We start from the raw sequence: 27,086 nt of genomic DNA on the forward strand, positions 1-27,086 counted from the left end.
ATCTGTCAGTAAATACAAAGTTCTGTCTAAAAACAAAAAAGAAAGAATTATGGAAAGAAAGAAAGAAAGAAAGAAAGCAATGTAAAATACGAACATGAAAAAAACATTTATGTTAGCAAAATAAATTCAGAAATAGAACATATGAAGATCAAATAAAAACATGGGCAAAATTGTAAACAGAGAAGTGTAAAAGCATACAATTGTATTGTTGTCATTGATTTGCCATGAAAAGACGAGCAACTAAAATGGGGGATATCCGGTGTCCAGTGGAAGCTCTGTGTGAGGCATCATGGGTAAACTCTTCACCATGTTTAGCTTACACAAAGCATTACCAACAGACCTGCCTGCCCACGATGAAGTATTTATGGGATTGACTTCTTCAAAATCAATATGCATCATAAATGCAACGTGGACTGCACTGCTGCTGCAAGATTAATCTTATAGGTTTTTTTTACTGTCTCCATAGAGACAGTGCACAGTCCACATTCTACACACAGATTGCACGTATACTTTTGCAACATAAGCACACATGTTTTAAAATGCACAGGAGATCACTCAAAATATCTGAATGATATTAACATCTGTTTCTGTTGCCTGGACCTCTCTGGGAAACATTTACAGTGGTGCTATACATTTTCTGTTTTGTTTTTTCTCTTCAATAGATGCTGCCAGGATAACAGAGAGATTGTGCTCTACCCCGAAAAGTTCCGTGCAGGTTTTGTTTTATCTTTCGGTTTAAGAGCCGCCTGCGCCCGTCCATCCTCAAGTCATCGCCTCGACAGCACCGCAGCCTTTCAGACGAGATAGTGACACTGACTCACAGAAAAGCCCTCTGCATAAAGATGGCAGCCGAGCCGAGCTGAGCCGAGCGTCCCGACACAAGCATGTGGGATCAACTCCAGACTCCTATTACCCGCACAATCAACACCATTAACCGACACATCTTATGTAAACAGAGCTCAGGGGTGAGACATGTCATACGCATCGCAATGGGAAAAATGCCTGTGTAAATATCAACGCAGGCCTCCCTATTTTGGTAAAGCAAGAGGAAAGGGGGTCAGCAGGGTGTGTGTGTGTGTGTGTGTGTGTGTGGCTTTGGGGGTCTATTTATACTTGAGGGGATTAGAGAGAGGATGGACGTGAGGACTGTTTATTAGGAGTGATGACAGGTAGACATGGCAGGAGGAGAGAGGGAGAGAGTAATGAGAGGAACATATTGTCCACACAGATGAATGCAAGGGATGAGTCGAACAGAGACATTCTCATTCCCACAGTCCAGAGAGGAAGAGAGAGACAGAGAAACGAAGAGAGAGCATGAGAGAGAGAGACAGAGAAACAGAGAGATAGAGAGAGAGCATGATAGAGAGAGAGAGAGAGAGATACAGAGAGACAATCAGAGAGACAGGGAAACAGAAACAGAGAAAAAGAGAGTGAGAGACTACAGACTAGCTGTCTTATTGGAAACTTTTAGAAAAGTGTGGAATTGACCTGAGAAGGGTTCCCAGACATGAGCTTGACTTCTAATTTTATTTTAAGCAATAAATATTTGCTTTCCATATCTGCTCTGTGAACTTGTGGAGATACCTAATTTCATGAGAGATCAGATAGAACCAAATGACCTGAGGTTCAGAATAAAATAACATTCATAAACTATTTATCTCCTCAAATCTATTTGGTCTCACAGTCTGCTTTAAAATACAGTTAAACCCCAAATGATTTGTGATAGTGATCTTAGAGTTTCAGTTGTTCAGACCAATACATCTGCCAGGAAATTACACAAGCACAAGGCAAAAAACTGTGCTCGATCTATAACTAAGAAAAAAAGAAGCAATTTCTGCACTTGGAGTTTAGTTTAGTTCCAAAACAAATATACTCAATTTTGGTGAATTAATCTTTACTGGGTTTTTTTTTTATTGGTATTTGTTATTTATTTACTTAATCAAAACAGCAGAACTTTTCGCTTTGCATTGCATTTTGGAACCAAACTCTTCATTTTCTTTGTAAAATAATTCTAGAATTCATGTTAAATCAAACTTGGCCATTAGTATGAGAATACCCAGAACCCTGGGCTCTGAATTCAACATGGGATTTAGAACCTTACATTGTTGCAGAACAGAATCTTTTGTTAGAATGTTTAAAACTCCATTACTGATGGGTTAACTGTAAATGTAAAGAATATCATGCCCCCTTCCAGATGAGACATTGGATCTTTCACTGGCTGACATGCCAACTGGGCCTGGACCGGGCTGTGGCCCTCAGCGGTAAATCAGCCAGGTCATTATACGTTGAAAGGTTGCCCTCACGCACCGACTGCCTGTTACTGAGAAATACATGTCAGGTGCGGATCTATGCATGTCAGCCCACAGAAACTGGCATCACACTGTCAACCACCGGGTACAATCTGGAGGGAGTTATGTACATCACAAATGCACCATATCACCATCAAGAGGCGAAACCGTATGTACAGTTCTGATTCTTATAGGTTATATAAATACACACTCACTCCCCTCACACATTCGACTCCATCTCACAATACAAAATGGCTCTTAAAACCCATCTTTTCAAGATACCTTATGGACTTTAATATACCTTTTAGTACTACTATGTTTTTATTTTTTTATCTAGTTTTTAATTTGTGTGCTGATTACTATTGTTTTTCACTGTGATTACTCTGTAAAGCGACCTGGGTGCTTTGAAAGGCACTATGTAACAAATAAAATGTATTATTATTATTGTTATTATTATATTTATGTAATAATAAACTATTATTATTTATTCATGAGTAAAACTTTAATTTTATTCACATTCATATATATATATATATATATATATATATATATATATATATATATATATATATATATATATATGGTTACAATTATGGTATTTAGCAGACCAGACACTTTTGTCCAAAGCGACACACAAATAACAACAATACAAAGTTAAATTTAACAGTACACAATTTAAAAAAGTTGGTAAGACTACATTAAGGAATAGCAATAATAAATAATTCAATCAATAGCCTAATGAAAATAAATAAATACTATAATATACAATATATATAGCTGGTTTGCCACTGTAACTAACAGAACAGCCCTGTTTCAGTCTATGGAAGTGCAAGGATGGGTAGCAGTAATAACCAGGCACAAAAACATTTCCTCTGGTTCACTACGCTCCACAATACAGCACTTTAGCAACTGCTTTTAGACTATTCTGGATTAGAACCACAGAATGATAACTACTCTACTGTTGGCAATTCTAATTGATAGGATCATTTTGTAGCTGTTTAGACCTCCAGCAGTTCTAGCCTGAAGTGATGTTGTACAGCCCCAATAGTGATCCAACTCTGGCTATAACTTTTTGCTGTCTATTGGCATAAACCGTTGTGATAATGATGAATGATGAAGTTCAAGTAGCGACACTGATGAGAGAAACAAATAGTCAATTAGCGGCTGGACCTACTGTATCTCTCTTTCCCAGAGGTAAATGTAAGATATCCGAGAGAGAAGGGCGTCCGGGCGTCCAGTGACGTTCTGGAGACTGACGCTTTGTAAGACACCCTTAGAGCTGGGTATCAGGGGGAGGACATGACCTGGGACTGGCTGACAAAACCTCTGTGTCTGCCCAACATGCTCACATAAACACACACACACACACACACACACACACACACACACACAAATAAGCTCTACTTATTTACCAGTCAGAATGCAATGTAGAGATGACAGGGTACATATGACACTGAGTGACATACACCATATACACACAAACACACACACGCGCATGCGTGTGCCCACACATGCACAGTCACCCATCCACCCACACACAGACACACACACACAGATAAACTCTACTCCTCATTAGTCACTATGCAGGATACAGAACACTGAGTTAAAAACACCACACGCACGGACGCATGCACACACATACACACACACACACACACACCTATCCTCACACACACACAAACACACACACACACACACACACACACACACACACACACACACACATTTTGACCTTGCCCTTAACAGAAAACTGTTTGAAGAATAATCTGATGCACTTGTTCACATTTCACCACTCAGGCCATTTCCAGAAGTGGACGTCACCAAGCGCATGTAACATCCCCATCTCAGTGCTGTGTTGACTGACAAACTAACTGCCTGTCGGACTGCTGCCACTGTGTTCAATAGAGAAGAGAAACCTAGAGCCAGGATCAGCCTTAAGGAGACTGCACACACGGTCCATTCACCATTCCATCTAGTGCTTATCCATCACTCTTTCAGCAAGGAGCAAGCAGGGAGAATACATGACATAAATGGGCAAAATGCTTTCCTATGCACATGTTTTTTTTTTTTTTTTCTCAGTCCTTGTGTGAAGGTCATTCTCAGTGTGCAGAATCATGCCACTGTGCTTGTTTATTACCATTTTGGAATTGTAACACTATCGCGTAGCCTACCAGCAAGCAGCAGTGCCTTTTCAATCAGCCTTTAGTTGCCCACAGGGCAGCCATTAGGCCTGCTCGGGTCCTCTGCCTAACTCCTGTGATTGAGAGATGTGTTACATCTTGGGAACACAGCACATAGCTCCGCTGCAGGGGGTCTAGTCTGCTCAGGCCACCGAGGTCATGTCGCTCCAGAGCACTAGAACCATTTCGCCACAAGAGGGCAGTACACATGTGATAAACAACACAGGACTGACAAGCCTAATCACAGGAAATAGACGCTTACCATGATATGGTACAAGGAAACAACTGATGTAATGTGCAGATGCACAGTGCTACAATACAGTAATTTCCCTCGTATTAGTCACATTGTATAAACTGCAGCACAGTGGTTTATGTAAATAAAAAAAATAAAAACATATACTGACCCCATCCTTAGTATTAAGCACAGTGCCCAATAGCCCAATGCATCAGAATTAGATTGTGCTTTAATCATAAAAAAGAATGAAGAAAAGAACTGCATTCCCATCTATAGTCCGCCCCCATGTATTAACCTCATAGCTGAAGAAATGTATCTGAATCAATGTATTAACCTCGGTTAATAGTCTGGAAATTACGAGTAGGTCAAATTGACAAACTAGGCATGTTCCTTATTCTGTAATTTCTGAGATCTCTGTACTGGTTCCCTGGCCCCTGGCCTAATTGTAAAGTATTTGCCAGACAGTGTGATTAGGCCGACAGATGTCTCTGTCTGGTGGGAGAAAGCTACGGCATTTCCCTAGAGAGCAGAGTGCAGCTGAAATAGAGTTCTGACCTTTTCAACAGGTTAGGCCTAAGCACTGGGCTTAACACAAGGCAGCCCATATATAGCAGATTCCCTAATGCTATATCCTTCCTTCACCTCTTCTTGTTCCCCGAAAATAAAAACAACAATATGTTTACAATCCGGTTATACTCTTTACTTCGGTTAAAAATGTCCTGTAAATTGTGTAATTGGGCTGAATTCCAATTTGACTGAATCTGAAAAAAAAAAAATAGCCTGGAGTATTCGATCTCAATCTGATTACTTTCCCTTTCTCCAACTCCATTTCTCTCCTTCTGTCATGTTCGTACCCTGGGGCTGTTTCACATGAGACATGTAGAGAGGATGGGGAACGCACCCCACACATATGGCTCTCTTCATGCCACCGCACTAGTGTGCAGAGTGTCATGAGGTGAACAACCCCTAGTACAAGAAATAGTCTAAATCTATTGATAATATTGACAACGCCCATATAATTATATGATTCTAACCGCTTGATGGTCTTTTGGGCCCCCCACCGTCGACTTCCCCCCCCCCCCCCCACCGTCGACTTCCCATGCCAGCCCCCCCCCCCCCCCCCACCTCCACCTCCAGCAGACTAAGAAATTAACTGTTGTCTTTGTTGTTGTTTTTTTGATGATATTTTCATCATCGGATTGCTTCAGATGCAGACTTGGATAGATACATAATTATGATATATTTACAGTTATACTGTATGGTCTCACTATGCACATCCGTTAGGTACATGGTACATGGTTTGGATTCAAAGGGGTGTGCAAATCTCTACATAGTGCACTGAGTAACAGTGTAACTTTTACTGAAACTGTTATGCAGAGTTGGCTGACATTTGGCTGCTACTTATTGCTAAACAGCTGCAAACTTGTTCTCTCCCTCTTCCCCTCAATGTTCTTAAAGCAGCATGATAATTGGCTGGAACTGTTAATGGGTCAGTGCGCAATGTACTCAAGGAGAGACACATAGTACACACTGTCTATTTTGCTTGGGTGGTTTGAATAGGATATGTTTACCAGTGGTGGCTAAACTTGGAATCACTCTCATATCAACCATATTAAAAATATAATAATAATAATAATAATAATAATAACAATAATAACAATAATATTAATAATAATAGCATTAAATAGCATAAACACATTACAGAAATATACACAAATTCTTAAATTATTGCGCAGCTGTAGCTCCTGACAGGAGCCATCTAGATCTGCACGTTTAAACGCAATAGTACTCCACATTGTTTTACAGTGGGGGAGGGTATTGCTTCACAGTTGTGCTGCTGCTGGGGTTAAGATGGAGGTGGTGACCGGTGGAGATGGAGGCGTGGGTAGCGTGAGTAACGTGAGGAAGCAGCGGGGTGCACAGGGTCTCTGCAAAGATCAGCAAGGGCCAGATACTTGGCTGTGAACATGAGCAGGTGCATCAGGATAGGGTCAGGAAGGAGCCAGCCAGGTCAGAGGAAAGGTCAGTTAGTGTGTGTGTGTGTGTGTGAGTGTGTGTGCATCTATGAGGTGCGTATATGAAATTATGTGGTAGTGTGTGTGTGTGTGTATGTGTGTGAGTGCATGTGTGTGTGTGTGTGTGTGTGCATGTGTTTGAGTGACAGTGTATGTGCATGTGTGTGTGTGTGTGTGTGTGTGTATGTGTTGGGGAGGTGGAGGGGGGAGGGTTGTAAGAGAGAGGCAGTCGTAGATAACCTTGCCCACTCTAAGCAGTCTTGTAACGGAGTATGTCAATAACCAACAGGAAATGTAAATCATTTTCATGGTATGCTTCAATGATATGCAATAATCCACAAGAGACAGCACATACAACAGAATGCAAAGTGATGGTATTCTATGACATATGACGTGTCATCAAACAGCTTTTCTTACAACGCTAGCAACAAATATCATAATTTTGCAATAACTTTGACAGTGGAAGACATTCCTCCTATGCATGCCTAACTTGCACCATGATTCCACATCGAACACACGCCAACCAGACACAACGCAAACACACACTGCTGTCAATGCTTACCAAGTCTAAGCAAGACCCAATGGGGTGTAAAGTCTTAGTGCAAAGTCTTAAGTCTAACTAAAGCTAATTTAATAACTAGGAAAATAACTGCAAAATATAATACCATTGGTAAAACATTAAGCACAAACATTGATGGGTCAGCTCAATGCAAATCTCTACAATACTATGTTGTTTAAAACCTTTGATGGGTTTGATGCCTCTGACCTCACTAGTCAGACTGATCAGAATTTCAAAAATGTTGGCAAGTGCCACTGCTTTTTATTAAGTTGTAACCCACAAGCTTCACTTGGGCTTTTAGAAGTTACTCAAAAAATTTAATTTGTTTGGTTTGTAGGCTAAAGTGAGCTTTAAGATCATTACTCTCCGATCAGTGTTGATTTTGCAATAATAACTGTTTTTCTACAGCTATACTCATACTAAATACAAACATATTCCTCTTGAAAAGGCTAATGCTGCCTGCCACTAGCCAATACAAGTTGGTGAAGGTGCCAAACATATGAGGACATTCAGATCTGACATTCATGTGGCTTCTGCCATATGACTCTTTAGATGCACTTTCATACAAAGTTCACAGAGAAGGTCCTCAAGGTATTAAGCTGGATAGAATAGTAGAACAAATCCAGCTATGACAAATATCTTCCAGAATTAATCAGCCTCTAGATAAACATAATATATAGTTAAGACTAGACCCTTCTTAGGAGATAAGTGACTAACTGCACCCCTTACAATATTAGATAGATAGATAGATAGATAGATAGATAGATACTTTATTGATCCCCAGGGGAAATTCAAGGTCTCAGCAGCATACATACAACACAAACACATTCTTTAACAGCAGAAAGAGTTATTAAAGTATATAATATAAAAACACAACTAAGCAGTAAGGACAGTAGAAGATAAAGAATATGCTAAATATACTCAAATACAAATTATACTTATATAACACTTAATACAATATATAAAAATATACTAAAATACAAATTACAAAAATACAAATTATACTAACACTTAATCTAAATCAATTCTAAAAACAGTATCCACATAGTGGTGATTAATAAATCAGAGGTGCTTGCAATGACTGAGGCAGGGACTGAGCCTGTGATTCTCTGTGCATAGTAAGGTACGGTATTTATCATATTAAGATGAATGCTTATATCCCTGCCCTTTAGATAATTTTGCTTCGGCCAAATTTGAAACACCAAATCTTTATGACAAAGGCCATTAAACTAGTAGCAGTGCCTCTTTATTGCAAAGTTTTTAAAAAGATCCTAAATGTTTGGACTAGCAGGTTTATCAAAATATGTTTTCCATAAGCCTGTCCAGGCCACTGAGTTTCCATTTGAGGAACCCCAAAGGTTTTAAGACTTAAGAAAGCAGTCAGATTTGTGGTAAATTTGCTGTACAGTTCAACTGCTGACTTGTGACTTTGCATCTAGATTTGATCGATGATTTATTCTGTATGCTTGTGTTGAAGTCTTTGTACAAGAAACCATGACAAAGAGACACTACACTGGCATAAAGGTATTTGTTGCTGCAGTCCATGTGTTGAACAAACCCAAGAGTTAACATTACAAGATACATTTAGTCACAAGATACGAGTAATCACAAAGACATCATTCTGATGCACACCACAAGCCCAAGCCTGATCTGGCCTTACTTGGTTTCAGTGATTACATTGAGAGGGAAATTACTAGACTGGGTAAACCCAGGCCGATCTGCCGGCGATTTCTTTTCGCCCTGCAGCTCAGGCTGGAAACCTGTACATATTGTTCTCCTGCTTCCATTACAATTTTGCGGTTACCGATCACAAACTGGCTTATCCACCTCGCACACCCGGATCATTGGTCTAATTGGTTGAAGGACTATCAAATTGCGTACAGAGTAGTCATTTGAACTGCCCGTTGATCAAGCCTCTTGTGCAGTAGAAAATACGTACAGACTCCCAAGACTAATGTTCAATCTTAAAAGATCGAGCTTTGTCTGTTGATAGCCAAATTAGGAAAATACAGGATAAAACCCACAGTTTTGGCAGTCACGCAAGCTATGTCTTCACAGATACCATCATCATCTTGACATTCCAAGCTGCAGTGCTGTGCAGTGCTGTGCTGTCTTCAATTGCTCATCATTCATTTGTCTTTGCCTACATTCAGGTAAGCAAGGTTGAATTATCATTGCATACTGCATCACCCAGGAGCATCTGGGGCAGCCGTGGCCCACTGGTTAGCACTCTGGACTTGTAACTGGAGGCCCGGAGGTCGAGCCCCGACCAGTGGGCCGCGGCTAAAGTGCCCTTGAGCAAGGCACCTAACCCCTCACTGCTCCCCGAGTGCCGCCGTTGTAGCAGGCAGCTCACTGCGCCGGGATTAGTGTGTGCTTCACCTCACTGTGTGTTCACTGTGTGCTGTATGTGTTTCACTAATTCACCGATTGGGTTAAATGCAGAGACCAAATTTCCCTCACGGGATCAAAAAAGTATATATACTATACTATACTTATACATCTGAGCACAGGTATACCATGAATAGTCAAAGGTCATTGGATGATTGAGGACACAAACATGTCACATCAGTTTACCACCAGCATCAAATTCAAATCACTTCTGAAAGGCCCTGCCTGGGATGGACTGTCTCGTCTAGGTTAGGGTGCACTTAAAGGAGAATTCCGGTGTGATATTGACCTAAAGTGTATCGAAACATGATACCGAGTGTGAACGTATGTCTCATAGCCCATCTCGGCTTGTCCCCTGCACTCCAAAATCTGGCGCTAGTTAGCCGATGCTACCAACATCTTTTTCAATAGTGATGCTTCGGCATCGGGCTAGCCATGCAAATAAATCACTGTTTTACACCCATTTACGAGGCTCAATGTATCTCCACACTTCATTGGTAGACTTCCGAGGGCCCTGACATTTAAAACGAGACATTGAGAACTTTGAAAAAGCACTGGTAGTTTACTTACAAGACGATTTATACAGACAGTATCTTCACGAAGTTTAGCGTTTGCAGCCATCTTGAATTTAGTCACGATAAGTCGAGCAACGAGTAAGAATGAACAGCTATGATAAGGGATCAGATTCCAAAAATAATTCAGTGGAAATGCATGGATTCCAGTTTCTTCCAGTAGCAGCAACTGGAATCCATGCATTTCCACTGAATTATTTTTGGAATCTGATCCCTTATCATACCTGTTCATTCTTACTCGTTGCTCGACTTATCGTGACTAAATTCAAGATGGCTGCAAACGTTAAACTTCGTGAAGATACTGTCTGTATAAATCGTCTTGTAAGTAAACTACCAGTGCTTTTTCAAAGTTCTCAATGTCTCGTTTTAAATGTCAGGGCCCTAGGAAGTCTACCAATGAAGTGTGGAGATACATTGAGCCTCGTAAATGGGTGTAAAACAGTGATTTATTTGCATGGCTAGCCCGATGCCGAAGCACCACTACTGAAAAAGTTGTTGGTAGCATCGGCTAACTAGCACCAGATTTTGGAGTGCAGGGGACAAGTCGAGATGGGCTATGAGACATACGTTCACACTCGGTATCATGTTTCAATACACTTTAGGTCAATATCACACCGGAATTCTCCTTTAAACTCTCTCAAAACAATAGTTCAGGGCTCAGTTCACTCACAATCACACAAAAGACCTGATGAGCTTTCACCTCAAACCCTGAAAAAGAAAAAGAAAAAGTTCTGCTTTCCCTTTGTGACTTTCTCCTTCTCCTTCATCTTGCTTCTTTGACTTCTTTTGCAGCTCAGCTTTCTGGAGGTGGATTTACCATACTATAAAGGAATGGAAAAATCCAGGTTTAAACAAGCCAACTTTTTGAGATATTACCTTATTTGCCGTGGTTTGATAAGAGGATACAAACTCCCAAAAAGAGGAGTTATAGGCTAAAAAATTAGTTATAGGCTAACTAGTCTAACCCACCTCCAGTGAATTATGCTAAGCTAAGTTAACAATGTCAGACTGGGTTATTTCACGCACAAAGAGAAGGGTATATATCCTCTTACCTAACTCTGGGGTAAACGCCAAATAATCTCATTTCCCAAAAAGTTGCTGTGCTTCTAAATTAGATGCTACAGTCCTGTGTTTACATGGATTTGTCTGCATCCACCAAAGTCCTTTAACCTTTCTGTGTTCGTTACAAAGCTGACCCTGCACTCGATACACTGAGGCAAGTTCCTGCAGCTGCTCAGCCCAGATATATCCCTCAGAACAGTATAATGGATGACACCTACACTTCACAGTGCGCCTATGACTTTTCCATTAGTCTTATGTGTTCTTTTCAAAACAGTAAAAGAGATGGAAACTGTAGATGCTCTTCTGATAACAAATTGCAAAGTTTGATCCTTGACCTGGACCTTAACCTTTTACACCCCCACATTCCCTTGATATCACCAAGGCTTGCTGTTCCCCTAATGCCGTATTGGCCCCTTAACTAGACCACCATGGGTGAATGAGTGTGTTTGTGTGTGTTGTGTGTGTGTGTGTGTGTGTGTGTGTGTGTGTTGCGTTCATGTGTGTGTATGCTTGTTCTGTGTGTATATCTGTCTGTGTGTGTCTGTGTGTGCAGTGCGTCTTTTGCGTCCACGTTCCATCATGTTTCATTTTGACCCCAGCTGTTGACATGGCCTTGGCTCTAAACCCTGACAGATGACACCACTGGAGCCTCTCTAGCCACATATAACTATATCACAGCCAACGCAGACACACATTCACACTCAGAAATGTACATGCACGTATGGTTGTACTGTATAAACAAATTCCTTGTAACTGTTATTACATTTGTTATAAAACCTTGCGATTTTGACTTGAATACCACAGTTTGTATTAGGACGGTAAAGGTTTCTCCCATACCTATGTCTGCATGCATGCCCATCTTATTGTAATATGCGGCATCTGTATAATAACTGCAAAATGACCACATGTTATAAGAACTGTGATCACTACTATGACTTTACGTAACAGTGATGATTGTGTAGGGCTTTTTTAAACCTCTGTGACAGATAGATAGATAGATAGATAGATAGATAGATACTTTATTGATCCCCAGGGGAAATTCAAGATAAATGATTGTCCTTAAAATAAATTGTGCAATCTGAACTAACTTGATCACATCACTGGACCAATATATTACAATCTCTGATGTATGATCAGATTTCATGAAATCCCATCATGTCCAATTTGTCCACACGATAATACAGTAGGCTATGATAACATATTATTCTAAATAGATTATTTCTACCAAATTACTATTCATTTTCAGTGGCCCTCTCATCTCATGTGGAATGGAGCCTGACAATGAGATTAGCCTGATATGGCTATTAAGGCTGGTGCTGGCAGGCAGAGTCAGAGGTGGACTGTACATTTAGAGTTTTTTTCAGTCGCTAACAAGCGTTTGTCCAACCAGTGGTCACATTTTCAAAACTCTAAACACAATTAGCACAGCATCAGTCTTTTGTGGCCATACCATTCACACATTTCATGTCGTTTTCACAAGATATGCAGTCAGTGAACACATTGTTTACATTTTCTTAACAGACAAGCTGTACCTCCCAACAAAATTATGGATTGTTTTTGTAGTATGTTAACACACAACATCCCACAATAGCAAAAACAATATTCCAAACCTTAGATACAGTATAAAAACCTCTGCTTCTGCAATGATATCAGTTCAAAAACAATATATTTCAGCTGATAATAAACAAAAAATTGAATAATTGACACACAACTGATTTATGTTGGGTAAATTGGGCCAACCACAGCTGATTCCAGTTTGGCTTAGACTCAGTGGCAGGGGTTCTTTTTTCTATTACATTGACACTTATACAGTAAAAGGAGGACTTTGAGGAGTGATGTTTTTGGAAACAGAAACAGAAAAAGACAAACACTGTAATGTCTGGATGAGGAAGAGTAAGAGCAAGGGGCCCAGGGAGAAGAGCAGGCCCAAGGAGAGGGCAAGGTAGAGGTGTAAGAATGCGTGGTGGTGGCATTCCAATGGCTGCAAGAACAGTTGTCAGTGATGAAATTTGTGCCACTATCATTGACCATGTAATCAATGCGATGTTGATGAAAACATATGGCCTAACCCTGAAGACCGCAGAGATTAGATACAGTAATTTTGTGTTTGTGTTTGTGTAATTTTTTTTTTAGCCCCCCCCCCCCCCCCCCCCCCTTTTTTTTTATCTGGGCTTTCTGCTGTTGTTTGTTTGTTCAGAATGCCCTTGTGTGTTTCATGGATATTTTGTTCACTGCAAGTAATACTGTAAAACTTTTTCTGTTCTATCATGCTGTAAACAGTATTTATACTGTACCTCCTGTAGTAAACAGTAAAGGGAAAAAAACGGATTAGCTTTTTACTGGAATGCATTTGAATGTGAACATTACATGTGGACATACAGTTCCCAACCAAGAAATTTAGTGTAAAAACGGTGGATTGCATGTTTTGCATGCAAATACATGTACCTGTAAAACTGAAACATAACAGTCTATGCAGTTTTTGTAATGTCAACAATAACCAGTATTTTGAAACCTGATGTACTTTGATTGACTGCATGTACCTTGTGAAGTGAAAACAAGTGTTATTCTTTGACAGAATAATTTCATTTTGAGTCAGATTTCCAGTGTTTTGGTAAAGTTAGTGTGTGCAGAGAAATATGTATTCTATTTTGAAATTAAGAGTTAGTAGGCTATATATTTAACAAAATCTGTTTTTGAGAAGAAAACTATCCATTTGGCCAATTGTGTTTAGTAGGTGTGAGTCTGTGTTTAGAAAAAGTATCTGAAGTAAGGGTAAGCGCTTGTTAGCGATTGAAAAAAACTGTTAATGTGCGCTGAGTGACATGTGTTTTCCGAGTGCCCTGTGCTCCGTTCCACTGGTTACAATGGGGACAGGATAACATTAATGTCAACAGTTCTTCTTGCAGAGTCACAGTTTGTGTGCCTCTGTAAGAAGACGAAACTTTCAACGCATTGATAATATTTGTCCATTGGGTTAGCACATTGGTCAGCTAAAAAGTAGCTTACATAGTAGCCTACTAACAGCATCCACATGCAATATCTTTACAACAACAATGCCTAACAACGTTCATTTGGACAACTTTATACAGCCTTATAAAGGGTAAAGTTATCTTTAGTTTTTTCTAGCATACCGTTCACGAATGGCTTTAAACAGCTGTAATGCTAGCGTTTTGACAAGCACACCAATTTTGCCTACCTTGTTCTTGCGGCTTGCCCGTCTGAAATAACTCCTCTAGCTTTGCTGTCACCATCCTTTCTGTTTCCGTTGTTAAAAAAAAGGAGTGCACGTGTATTTCTGCATTAGTTGATTTTGATAACGTGTTTACAAACTTAACTTTACAGAAAATTGTAAATAGCCTACTGTTATGCAGTTTATGGGATACTGTGTAGAGTTGGGAAATTATGGTAGGCCAATTGTGTGAATACACACACACACACAGGGCACTGTGTGTGTGTTATTGTGACAGTATTATTATTATATTTTTATTATTCTGCAAAAGTTTAGTCTATTACTATTATTATTAGTATTTTCATGTAGGCTATATGACCACTTGTTATTGTTTTATGATAATGTTTATTATTATTGTTGTAAGCATCTGCCAAAAACCAAAACCATAATATCAAAGGATAATAGCCAATATTACAATTGTATTATTCTCTCACTTTATGAATGCTATTCATGACAAACACACACACACAAAAAGACCTGTCCTGTGTACAGTATGCAACAATCTGGCAATTTTTGAGGAAACTCTGATGCATGGTCATGTGAAGGACATAAACAGTCGTATCACTATGACCGCCCACCCCTTGTACAAGAAAAGTGAACAAGAACAGAGTGCGACATCAGCAACTATAGCCAAAAGACATCATCAGTGGCAAAATTATTAAATGCTTTTATCAGTACTGTTTTTGTTTGCAAGGTTTGTGCATGCATGGCTAGATTTCAACCAAAATCCCCTACTGTTCCTTTAATATCTGATAAGGTATCACATTTGCATCTTTAAGAGTCTTTACGGGCATTTTACCAAAGGTAACATTTCACAAAAATAGTTAAGTAAAGTTAAAAATAAAAGTTAGTGTTGTCCTCATCTAGAATTACAACTGCCCTCCATGGCTCAACTCAGCAAATTCTATAAATAGGGGACCAACTATAGCAAATGGATCAACTTTCTAAATTGATTTTAAAATGGTCTATAAAAGCAAGTTATAAAAAAGTTATTTGAATGTAATTTATTTAGACACATTTCATCTCATGTGAAAAGCAGTCACTAAAATAGTTCCAAATTTTTCAGCAAATGTAGCCTTAATTTCTTAGCATGTTATTCAATATGGAAACTGAGGCTGCTTTCATGGAAATCAAAAGTAATAATTGTCTATGCAGTGGTCATGTTATCAGTTTAAAATTTAAGTAGAAACAAAAGCAAAATAAACAAACAGCAATGAACAACCACATTTTAGTTTTACTTAACCCTCTACCACTCTCACGTTTTGGTGTGTTTGCCAGCTGGGGCGGCTGTGTAACGAATCCCAGACATGCTCAAAGGCAGCCGGATGCCTGAGATGCCGCAATGACCATACAAGAAGCTATGCTCGCTGTGGCTAACTCAACATGCTAACTCCTCCCCACTGTGAATTTAGTGAAAACACCAACACATAGTAAAATAACACTGCATCCCACCGGGGCTTCTCATCATGTAAGAGTTATGGACTGCAACTTTACACCCACCCCCCTCTCACCACCTACACTCTCACCCCCCTCACACCAACCAACCCACAGCCACCCATTCACATATGCACAAACACATCTCCGTCGCTAATGCTTTTTCTCACACTGGGTTTGAGCTGGCCGATGATCTTTCTACCTGACATGGCGTCTTGGTGTTGGCATCAGGCAACCATGAGAAAGACGCATAGCAGCACAAGTTTCCTGCTGCGCTAGCTATCACCCACACCCATACTGACGCCTGCTATCTTTCATGTCATCTCCTCTGAAATCAACAGCGGGATAATAGAGCAATGCAAAGCGACAGTCTCACATCGAATTACTTAGTGGCATTATAAAACTAATAACTGTGTACACTTAAAAAATAGAGACTTGCCCATATTAAACTAATGAATGGGTGGAATATCCACTGTGCTCTCTTTATTAGGTCCAATTACGACAATATGTGAAACTTCAGATGATGACAGGTCAGCTAGCCAGTAAATTTCTGTAATCACTCCAGCACTTCAGTTTGGACTGTAAAATCAAATACCCGTCATAAAGTAAAGATATGGCATCATGCTACACTGTCTCATCATCATTTAATTGAAAAGGCTGTCTCCTGTGTCAGTGCTCTGATAAATAGACATGCTAGGCTAAATAGACTAAAAGTGGCAGTTATGTGGCCCTTGGCCCCACACCAGATGTCACTGTTTTAATTTCAATTTTTTTTCCCTTGACAACTGACATTGATGTGCCTTTATTTCAACAGTGGCACTTTCTGATACATTCCAAATCTACCTGTAACTTTTGAATAGGCAGACACTAACAAATCACTAACAGGACAATGAATGGGGAACTACGAGAGAAATCTGTACTGCTAAACATGGTGGATTTGCTTTGTAAGAGCCAATCACACTGTTGGAAACGATGTTGTTCCAGTTAGTCTATGACTCCCTTTTATAGTAACTATAGGCTAGTTTTAGGCTAACTGGATTGAGCCACTTCCGGGGAATTATGCTAAGATAGGCTAATGATGTCAGACTGAGTTATTGCACACACAGAGAAGAGAATGGTGTATCCTCTTATATAACCCTGTGTAGACGGCAAATTTCCCAAGAAGTCGGCTTGTTGCTAGACCTAGGAAGGAATAGGCTTCCCTGCTCTGAAATGTTGGCTAGGATGTTATTACAGTTGCAGTCTATTCCTGTGCCGCTTCATGTTCATGTGTGCATTTGTGTTGTCAATGATGAAGCAAGCATGTGTTTGGATTCATTGATAAACTAGGTATGTGTTAAGTTTTGCTGACAGTTATATGTAGCCCATATGCAGTTTGTTGTCTGAATGTACTGTACAATTGAGATCAATTAAGTTATAAGTACTGGACTGAAGACTTAAAAAGGCATTCATGATATATTAAAAGTATGTGTAAAAGGTTCTAGGTATGTATGTGTGGGTGAGAGGTATCATACTTGCTTGGGGAGTGTGTTAGCCTATGGGGACAGATGAGCTGATGGATTGGCATGACCCTGAACTTCATTGAAATCTGACATCTCTTCTCCACAGGGACCTGTCAGAGCTACTCTGCTAATCTGAAAACAGAGCAGCTGTTCCAGATATGCTGGAGTAAACATCATCAACCAAACTAAGCATCAGCTGATGGCCTCACAGCCAGCACAACCCAGCAGGGAACCACATGGCAAAAGCAAGGACTGCCTTTCATCAGAGGCATGCTTCATCACTGGGCACATCCAATAGCCCCATGCTTTATCTGCTATTAATAAGAAATGGCTTGACCTCGGAGTTTAGTTACCTAAAACAGTGGTCTGCTATGCTCACAAATGTGCGATGCCTTTCACTTGTGCACTTAAGCCCACTAAAGCCCTTCAGATGCACGAGATGGAGAGTTGAATATTTAAATGCCACAGTGGGTTCAAAATAACCCTGCAGTCAGAACGCATGAGAGAGGCTCCCGTTGATCAGATCGACTACAGAGGAGATGGATATGGACATGGATATTCGTCCCACGAAAGGTCAGGGTCAGAGGAACTCAGATAGTGGCATTGGCAACGCAATTTTACAAATGTCTGTGCCTCGTCTCCCCCTAATGGTGCTTTGTGTCCATGTGTATGTGTCACAGACTGTTGTCCCTATTTTGGGGATGTGACAGTGAATGCTCTAGTCAACAGCAACAATGCTGGCCATCATTGTAGGCTGCGAAGACAGATTTCCCATGGGACAATAAAGGCTATATCAACTCAACTAGGCTACAGTTCTATATCTGTCTCATACTGTTATATTGTTTTGTTATTAGGTAAGGTCCCTAAGGCCGATTTGGAGCTTGGATCTTTCCTTGAAATGTATGCTGAAAAATCAAGTATGTCCTTCTCAGCTTCAGTGAGGTGAACCAACAGTATTACGAAACAATGTGCTATTTGAAAATGTATAAGTGTTATGATTACAGTAATGTCCCGTGGATAAGCCAGATTCTGTATAAACTGCATGGCAGTGTTTTATGCAAATTGCAAAAACAACACAGCCATATATTAACCGCACAAGTCAAGTGTATTAACTGCAGTACCCAATGAATCAGAATAAGATTGTGCTTTAATCAGAAAGAAGAATGAAAGAAGAAAATATAATCCCATGTATAGCACGCCCCCTTGTATTAACCTCATAGCTGAAGACATTTTTTCATGGTCTAATTTTTTGTTAGGAAATGATAGTTAGGTCATCTGAATGATAGTAAAATCATTATCATTAACATGGCCGATGTCTTTGTCACTTATGGCCTCGAGGCGTGATGCAGGAAAATGCTCTTACTCCAGAAGGATATGTTCTGGCCCTACCCCCACCCCAAAGACAGGTGGACAGGGGCAAGGTGACTCCCCACATTTCCACTGTAATCCACAAAGACAGACGTGTTAAATTATAACCCACAACTGTGCTTTACAGTCTGCCAGGAAAGCTCTCTCTCTCTCACACACACACACACACACACACACACGCACGCTGGGGCAAAGCCTCTCTCTCTCACTCCTTCCAGAATAAACACATAGAGATACAGTACATACAGACATGCACACACATACACTATGGCCTCTCTCCCTCTTTCACAGACTGTGTTCAGTGATTTTATAACTATGTTATACAACTGTGTCTGGTCCATAAATGCCTAAACAGTACTTCCACACAACTTGTTACTTTCACTCTCTATCTCCCTCTCTTTTTCTCTCTCAGGATTGCTTCCTACTTCTTGCCCTCAGTGACACATTTCATTGGTGATTCTGGTCACACTTTCTCCTGTCTCTGTGCATCACAGGGTCCTGGACTATATTTGGCAGGGTACACACATGCCCACGATCACATCACTGACAGTTTAACAGCTCCTAAACGTAATAAAACTTTGGATGGAAGATGTGCCAACGCAATGAATGACGATGGGCTTTTTTGAGGGAGAAAGAAAAAGAAATTTGAGATTAAAAGGTCAAAGGAATCAAAAGCAACAGCATTTTGAAGATCAAAGACAGAGGACATGAAAGTTACAGACCTTCTTGTCTCCATGGAATGAAAGACAATCTGTCGTGTAAGTGAAAACTGTATTGGACCCAGCCGATCTCTTAATAGTAACACAACATGATAGGCTTGTTACGCAATATATCGGAATAACTCTCAACTGTAGAAGTGATGCCAAAGGCAGCTGGAGACTACAGTTTCCATCTCCTAGTCCAAATTTCAAAGAGCTGTCACTCCTCCCATTTCTGGAATAACTAAGAATGTAAAGTGCCTTAATCTCCCAGCTAACCCACACTCACTCCTATCTTCACGGCCCCAGCAGCATGAGGAAGCATACCACTAAGTAGTTAATTGCTTTTCACTTGCTTAGCATGACAGTGGTAAAAATGTTTTTAAAAATCACCAAGCAAACCTTTCCTATCATCCATGCAAAGATATGGGGTAAATATGTAGTCAGTTCAATAGGAAATAACACTGTAAAGACACCAGAGGAGACAGTGCATGTCTAGAAGGTGTGAGGCACCTTAACAGCCACAAAATGCACTCAGCCAGTGCCGTGCATGTGCGGGATGAGACCTCTGCATTCTCTCGTTACCGCGCAGGGCTTCTGCCAAGAGGAGAGATTTCAGGCGTGCATTCAATTCATAGCAGAGCTGCACATGAGACTTACCACCGCAACCGTAGCGATTCCCCAGGTCCTTCAGGGTGCCATTCCAGGTGAAGTTACTGCATCGCCTGTAATTGAACATCTTCTGTCTGTGTGTCACTTTGTAGCACAGCTAAAGAAGGAACTTTTTTTTTTTCTCTCTCTCTCTTCAGAAAAAAAGACAGAGGTGGATTTGCGTGGTGCCTCTTCCCCTGCAATTCCACTCGTAGAGGAGTGATGATAAGCCAGTTTTGGGCTCTGAATGAGGGAGGAGGGGTGGCACCTGGTGGGTTTTTGATGAGGCCCCATGTGTGTAAAGTGTCCCCCCACTGGAGGCCAGCCCACAGCTCACAGAGACATAGAGAAGCAAGGAGAGCGGAGTTAATCACTCCTGTACTGCCTTGTCATCGGGGCCTTGTTGTGGAAAGTCGGCTACTCAGAAGGGGCTAATGGTGTGTGCATGTGTGTGTGTGAGAGAGGGATGTGATGTGTGCGTGCATATGTGTGTATGCTTGGGTCTCTGTGTGTGTGTGTGTGTGTGTGTGTGTGTGTGTGTGTGTGTGTGTCTGTGCAAAGTTCTAAGAAGCTATTCAAAACTACTCACAGTTTATGGGGTCCACTCTAAAATATAAACAGTTATAAGAATAGCATGACTTCTGGAGAATCTATCAAATTTACACTACACTACAATACAATACATACATGTATTTACAAGTAATATAATTCTGTGAACTGGTTAAGCTATTTATCACTGGTAAAATGATTATATTTTAATGATGAAGAATGAACATCAACAATGAAGAATGAATATCATACATGCTTCGTGTCATGGAGTTCTTTGCTTCCGCCATTAATTCCACATATTGGGTCACCTCCATGATCCCTTGCATAATTAGGTATAGAACTAATGTATTGACTAGCTATAAAACTTAATAATAAAGTAAGTGCTGGGTTGAATTGTTTTGAGCATCTTCCATTCTTATTAAACTCTAGTGATGTTCACCTCACCAGGCTGTGTATTAAGTTCATAGAAAGGCTGCCTGACAAGAGACTTTTCTGTGCCCTTTAACCAAACGCACACAGAAACCTGAGTGCTATGCAGTGGTTTGAAACCATTCCATTCCAGAACCTCAGAGAGACTATTTCCAATGCAACCTCACACTGTGGGGAGAAAATATTAGACATTGACATTTACATTTCATTTAGAAGATGCTTTTATCCAAAGTGACTTACAAAAGTGAGGAATAACATGCAGATGAGACCTTAAGTAACAATTAACACTACAATGATAAAGGATGAGAGTGAAGAGGTTTTAAGTACTGGTCAAAGTTTTGAAGGAGAAAGTGGTAGAAGCAATAGATAGAGGGAAAAAAGTGAAGTCTATGGTAAGTGCAAGTTAGATGTGTTGGGTTGTTAGGTGTGTTTGGAGAGGAGACACTCTCAGATGTTGAAGATAGAAAAGCTCATGAAGACCCAACTTTCCTGAGATTTTAGGAAATATTTATTTCATCAACCAGGAAAAGAAATGGTGTTTACAAACGGAAGTTCGGGAGGAGCGTGACGGAATTTGCCACGCCTCCTTATTCAGTCAGTCAGGTTATTTATTCGCAGCCTACCTGCCGAAGTTGCAGCATCGGTGTTACTCCGCTCGCAACCCACCACCTCCCCTTACGCCTCCCGTCTTCCATAGTCAAAAAATAAGGGGGTGTACGGCGGAATCCTGCCCGACTCCTGCCTGCGCAGTCGACTCCGGCACGATTCCGCGAAGCCCTGCAGGACCATGGCCAGAGACCTCACCAAACATGCTCTTCTATTATGCTTTTATGTATTATGCTTTTATGTCTTTATGCAAATTCAGGAATGTGAACTAGTGAAACCATGTTATGGTCATGCTCAACAGTCATGACATGATATAAAATTTGTTACATTCCCAGTCTTCACAGTGGAATGGTTTATCAATGGGCCATATCAGTAAGTCATTGGGGGTTATTTTAGCTACCAGGAGGCTGAGGAGACAAAGACATAACTCATTGTCTCGGGGCGCTCGTTACTGCCAGACGTGGCTGCCAAGGCCTACCATTGATGTTTTACTGGCCATAGCGCTCCGAATGCCATGGCCTACAGGAGTGAGAAGACACAGACGGTTCCTGCCCTGCAGCCGGCCCAGTCCGAGTGAGGAAGAGCGAGGACTGCGGCATGTGTGTGTGCGTGAAGAGAGGTGCGTGTCGGAGAGAGACATCCAGTGCTCCAGATTTACGGCCGCATGGCTGTCTCTCAAACCTTTAATTAACACTTTACATCCCACGCATGGCTCTTGCCTGCCGGTGGCAATGACTGCCATGGAAAAGAATCCCTCTGGCCACCGTGCGAGCTTTCCACCATCCATGTGTTTCTGTTCCTGAGATGTGGGACGTGGGCCAACTAGGTGACATGTACCTGGCCAGAGGAAAATATTGCTTTATTTTCTTTGTCTCACTGAAATAAATACGCTCTTTGAGAGATCATAACTGGGGCAGTCGTAGCCTACTGGTTGGGGCTTCGGGCTTGTAGCCGGTTCGATCCCCAACCAGTAGGAACGGCTGAAGTGCCCTTGAGAAAGGCACCTAACCCCTCACTGCTCCCCGAGCGCCGCTGTAGGAAGGCAGCTCACTGCTCCTGGTTAGTGTGTGCTTCACCTCACTGTGTGTTCACTGTGTGCTCTGTGTGTTCACTAATTCATGGATGGGATAAATGCAGAGACCAAATTCCTTGTATACGCAAGTACTGTATACTTGAGAAACCTGATTAACATTTACATCATCCCTGTGCTTCTAATGTATCCCTTTTAAATAAGAGACAGAAGAAAAGATCAAGTCAAGTCAAGGAAAAAGGGGTATTTCACTCTTTTCTTTGTCTCAAAGAAATAAATCAGCTCTGTGAAAGATTATTGAATTCTGACCTGTTTCTCCAAAACCCCTTTAAGGATAAATAAAAAGCAAACGAATAGATCAAGAAGAAAGAAAAGTGCTTTAGATCTAAAACTGAACTTAAATTGGACTTGAGCTGAGGCAAGAATAGGGCTGTTTGATCCATGTCTGCATTACCGTTCTTTTCATTCATCAAAAAGATTTTTGAACAGGGAGATGTGACTTCAGGTCAAAATCCAATGAATGCCAATACCAGCCACCAAAACAACACTTCATTACCAAACTAAAAATTATCGTTGTCTAAAAATAACACCACAACACTGTGGACAGGAATACCCCCTGCTGACACACAAAATAATTCCATTTGAAGTACAGAAAGAGAGACAGCACAAGAATACAGTCAGATGGAATGGATATTGTTGCACGCAGTGGCCGAGTGATGTTTCACGATTTTTCAAATTATCACTGCCTCCTCAGCTGGTAGCATCACTATGCTGATGATCACCATGGTACTCTTTGGCCAGTCGAATGACCAGGCCTCCTCAGCTCATTAGCATCACTATACTGATGAGTGACAACATTGTCATGTGTACCACATTTGGGAGCTGTTGTCGTTCCATGCCACCCTGAACAGGAAAGGAGAGGACAGCGATCGTCTTGAGCAAGCATACTTGCCACCCTGGCAAACGATAAACCTGGAATGATGTCAATGCAGATCCCCATCTCAAGTTGCTTCCCACACATAGCAAGGATTAGACATCTTTCATTGCTTTTCTTTGGATGTTTTGCCAGTTGGCAGTCGGCACTAGAACACTGGGACATGCATAAACATTAATCATAAGGTTGTAACACTTTACATCGGGATTCAGTTAATGAATGTAATATCCAACACCATAGCTAATATTAGTAAACTATTAGATGCAGCTTTTAATATGGCTAACAATTTGCTAAATGTTAATAGCTTATTTAATGAACAAAACAAGGGGTTATGTTACAGTGCAATTTATTAACTCATATTAACTTTAGTATTACATATTATGGCTTGTATCTGGACTTATACTTATGGTTTTGTGATATTCAGAACTTCATGTAGATTTCGATATGTTAGGGTAAGCTGAGGGAACCACAATGTAACCCATTAGAAATTGGAATTATCCTTGTTTTGGGGAAAAAAGCAACTGGAGGATTCTTTGATAAAAGCAACATCTGAACTACAAAAGCATAAAAACAAATAATTTCTAACCTTGTCAGTGGCTGCATTGCCAATTCATATTATTCAATCTCCTATTCAAATGTTTTTCATGTATGGTTTCATGGAAGGAAGGGAGCCAAAACCTTAAAATGGTAGTGCAAGTTTTGCTGTATAGCCTATGCTATCTATGTGGATAAACTTACTTCTGTAATACTATCCGGTGTAAACACAGTGGCACTGTCTAATTCTCTGTCTAAGGGCCTGTCCACACGGAGACGCTTTTTAGGTTAAACGCAGAGGTTTTGCTTCATCTTGGCGTCCAAACGAATCCTGTAAACGCACTGCCCGAAACCGCACTTTTCTGAAACCTGGTCCCAGAGTGGAGAAATCTGAAACCGTAGCCCGTTTGAGTTCGTTTAGACGGCGAAACCGCACATCCTGCTTGCGTATCGATGATGTCTAATTCTCTGTCTAAGAGTAAGAGGGAAAACACTGTCTAATAGGTGACATCAAAATCTTTAATTCACTTCTACAAGTCATTAGACTCATTAGACATTTTCAAGTTCAAGTGCATACCAATGTACCTATGCACATCTACAAGTCATTAAAACTGACATTTTCCTGAACTAACATAAAAGTTGCTGAGCCATTCACTTTCTCATACAAGTGAGTTACACACTTAGGTGCAAAACATTCTTAACTGTGGCCTGTTGGCACCTCTTTTTAAGTACAAGTAAGTATAAGTATATATACTCTTTTGATCCCGTGAGGGAAATTTGGTCTCTGCATTTATCCCAATCCGTGAATTAGTGAAACAGGAACAGCACACAGTAAGGTGAAGCACACACTAATCCCGGCGCAGTGAGCTGCCTGCATCAACAGCGGCGCTCAGGGAGCAGTGAGGGGTTAGGTGCCTTGCTCAAGGGCACTTCAGCCGTGCCTACTGGTCGGGGTTCGAACCGGCAACCCTCCGGTTACAGGTCCGAAGCGCTAACCAGTAGGCCACGGCTGCCCTGATTTTTAAATCCAGGGGACCAGTGGAAACTGTCAGCATGTCTAACTCTAGCTAACTAATGTGGCCTGTCAGAACCCCTGCTCAACTCTTATTACTCTTATAGATGTCCAACACTCAAATAAACGCTAACTAGTAAACTCTTGGAAACTCAACACAAATTGTTTGGATCTCCAACTCTTGCAAGTTGACATTTATATCCATTGCCAACTCTAACAGTAATTGTTTGAATCTCTAACATCTTGAAAGCTGACACAACTTTTACAAGACTAACACTAATTGCTTGAACTCATGCGAGCTGACAAGACCTTTATATACATTGAGCTTAAACAACTAGCTACCAAACTAACAGGGTGCTCTAAGATTTTCTGTGCCCAACTTAACTCAGTGTGTCAAATCACCCTTGTGCCTTCATCTATTACCTATTCCAACTCCTATTTTAGTTGGGGGGGGGCTAGGGTCAGTCTCTGGGTGTGTACTGGGTTGGACGGTCGCTCTGTGAAGATGCTTTTTTTTCCATGGGCAAAGGGAAATTACTAGGGTGGGGGTGGCAGCACCAGCCCCAGTGAGCCTGTCAATCAGCATGTGTTTGTAACGTGAGCAAGCGTCTAACAGAGGGCTTTGCATGCTGTGCGTAGCTAGAATAGCATTTTCCATGAGGCACGGAGAGGAGAGTAGAGGGCAGTGAAACCTGACCTAGAGGGGAGCAGATGAGATGGAGCCTTGGGTACAACCACCCTACACACACACACCCCACACACACACACACACACCACACACACACACACACACCCCACACACACACACACACACACACACACACACACACCCCACACACACACACACACACACACACACACACACATACACACACACACACACACACACACACACACACACACACAGGGGTCCTGGGAGGGGTCCTGAAATGATATAGGTGTTCATCTTTTCTCCAGCTCCTTGATCAAAGCTCCTTGATCAAAGGAAGTTAAACAGCTGCTCTGCAAGGCAGGAAGCTTTATACCCTGATGGGACCCCTGATGCTGTCCATGCTCTCTCTCTTTCTTTCTCTCTCTCTCTCTCTCTCTCTCTCTCTCTCTTTATCATACGCACACACATACACACACTCTTGCTTGCACACACACACACACACACACACACACACACACATATGTGCACGCACATGCACACACACACACACACACACACACACACACACACACAGCCTGAGGTCTGGTGCTCCTTGGCTAAAAAAAAAAAACTTAAAAAAAGAAACTATGACAATCTGCTTTTCAATGCCCTCTAGTGATCACAGATGATACTCAAACACTCCATTTCAGTAAGCAGTAAATCATCAATTTCAGGCAGATCTGTCAGTATACATGGATGCACATATGACAAGAATGTAAACTATATCTTTCAAGTGGCATTTACTGGCAGAAAGGTATGGTCTAAAAAAAGAATAAATGGTGAATTACTATCTCAACCTGGTTCGCACACTGCCAGATAAGAGGCCTGTGTAAGGCATTAATGAACACAGAACACTTCAGAAAGAACCAATCGGTGTCACACATGAGTATTTTAATAAGATATTTCTGTATACATACAGCACGTAAACTAAGATGTCGCCAATTCGTCGTCACTGACGTCTAACATGCATCAACACATTCCAATGTTGTTTCTATGGAATTTCTAATCACAAAGGTGTTTCTTTTGAGATGGAAAATAAAGTTAAGAAATAAAGTTGGGTGTCACTTGCTGTCCATCAGCACAGAAAGGCTCATAAATCCAGGGATCTGGAGAAGCG

At 41.0% G+C, this 27,086-nt stretch overlaps 1 protein-coding gene across 2 annotated transcripts in view; it reads right to left on the bottom strand.

Moving 5' to 3' along the window:
• The window catches only part of LOC121724238 (cytosolic carboxypeptidase 4), a 135,967-nt gene extending 115,505 nt beyond the window's left edge, over positions 1 to 20,462 (bottom strand). Inside the window, exon 1 of one of the 2 annotated variants that reach the window (XM_042110651.1) lies at positions 20,194 to 20,462. In XM_042110651.1, the coding sequence (XP_041966585.1) occupies positions 20,194 to 20,272 (79 nt within the window). In that variant the 5' untranslated portion in view covers positions 20,273 to 20,462. Of the gene's footprint in view, positions 1 to 3,462; positions 3,650 to 20,193 lie in introns of those variants that run through there. The other variant, XM_042110652.1, reaches the window with a different exon arrangement.
• Between the last annotated feature and the right edge of the window lie 6,624 nt (positions 20,463 to 27,086).

This window comes from Alosa sapidissima, chromosome 11, assembly GCF_018492685.1.
Source record: "Alosa sapidissima isolate fAloSap1 chromosome 11, fAloSap1.pri, whole genome shotgun sequence".
In the NCBI taxonomy this organism is placed as follows: domain Eukaryota; kingdom Metazoa; phylum Chordata; class Actinopteri; order Clupeiformes; family Clupeidae; genus Alosa; species Alosa sapidissima.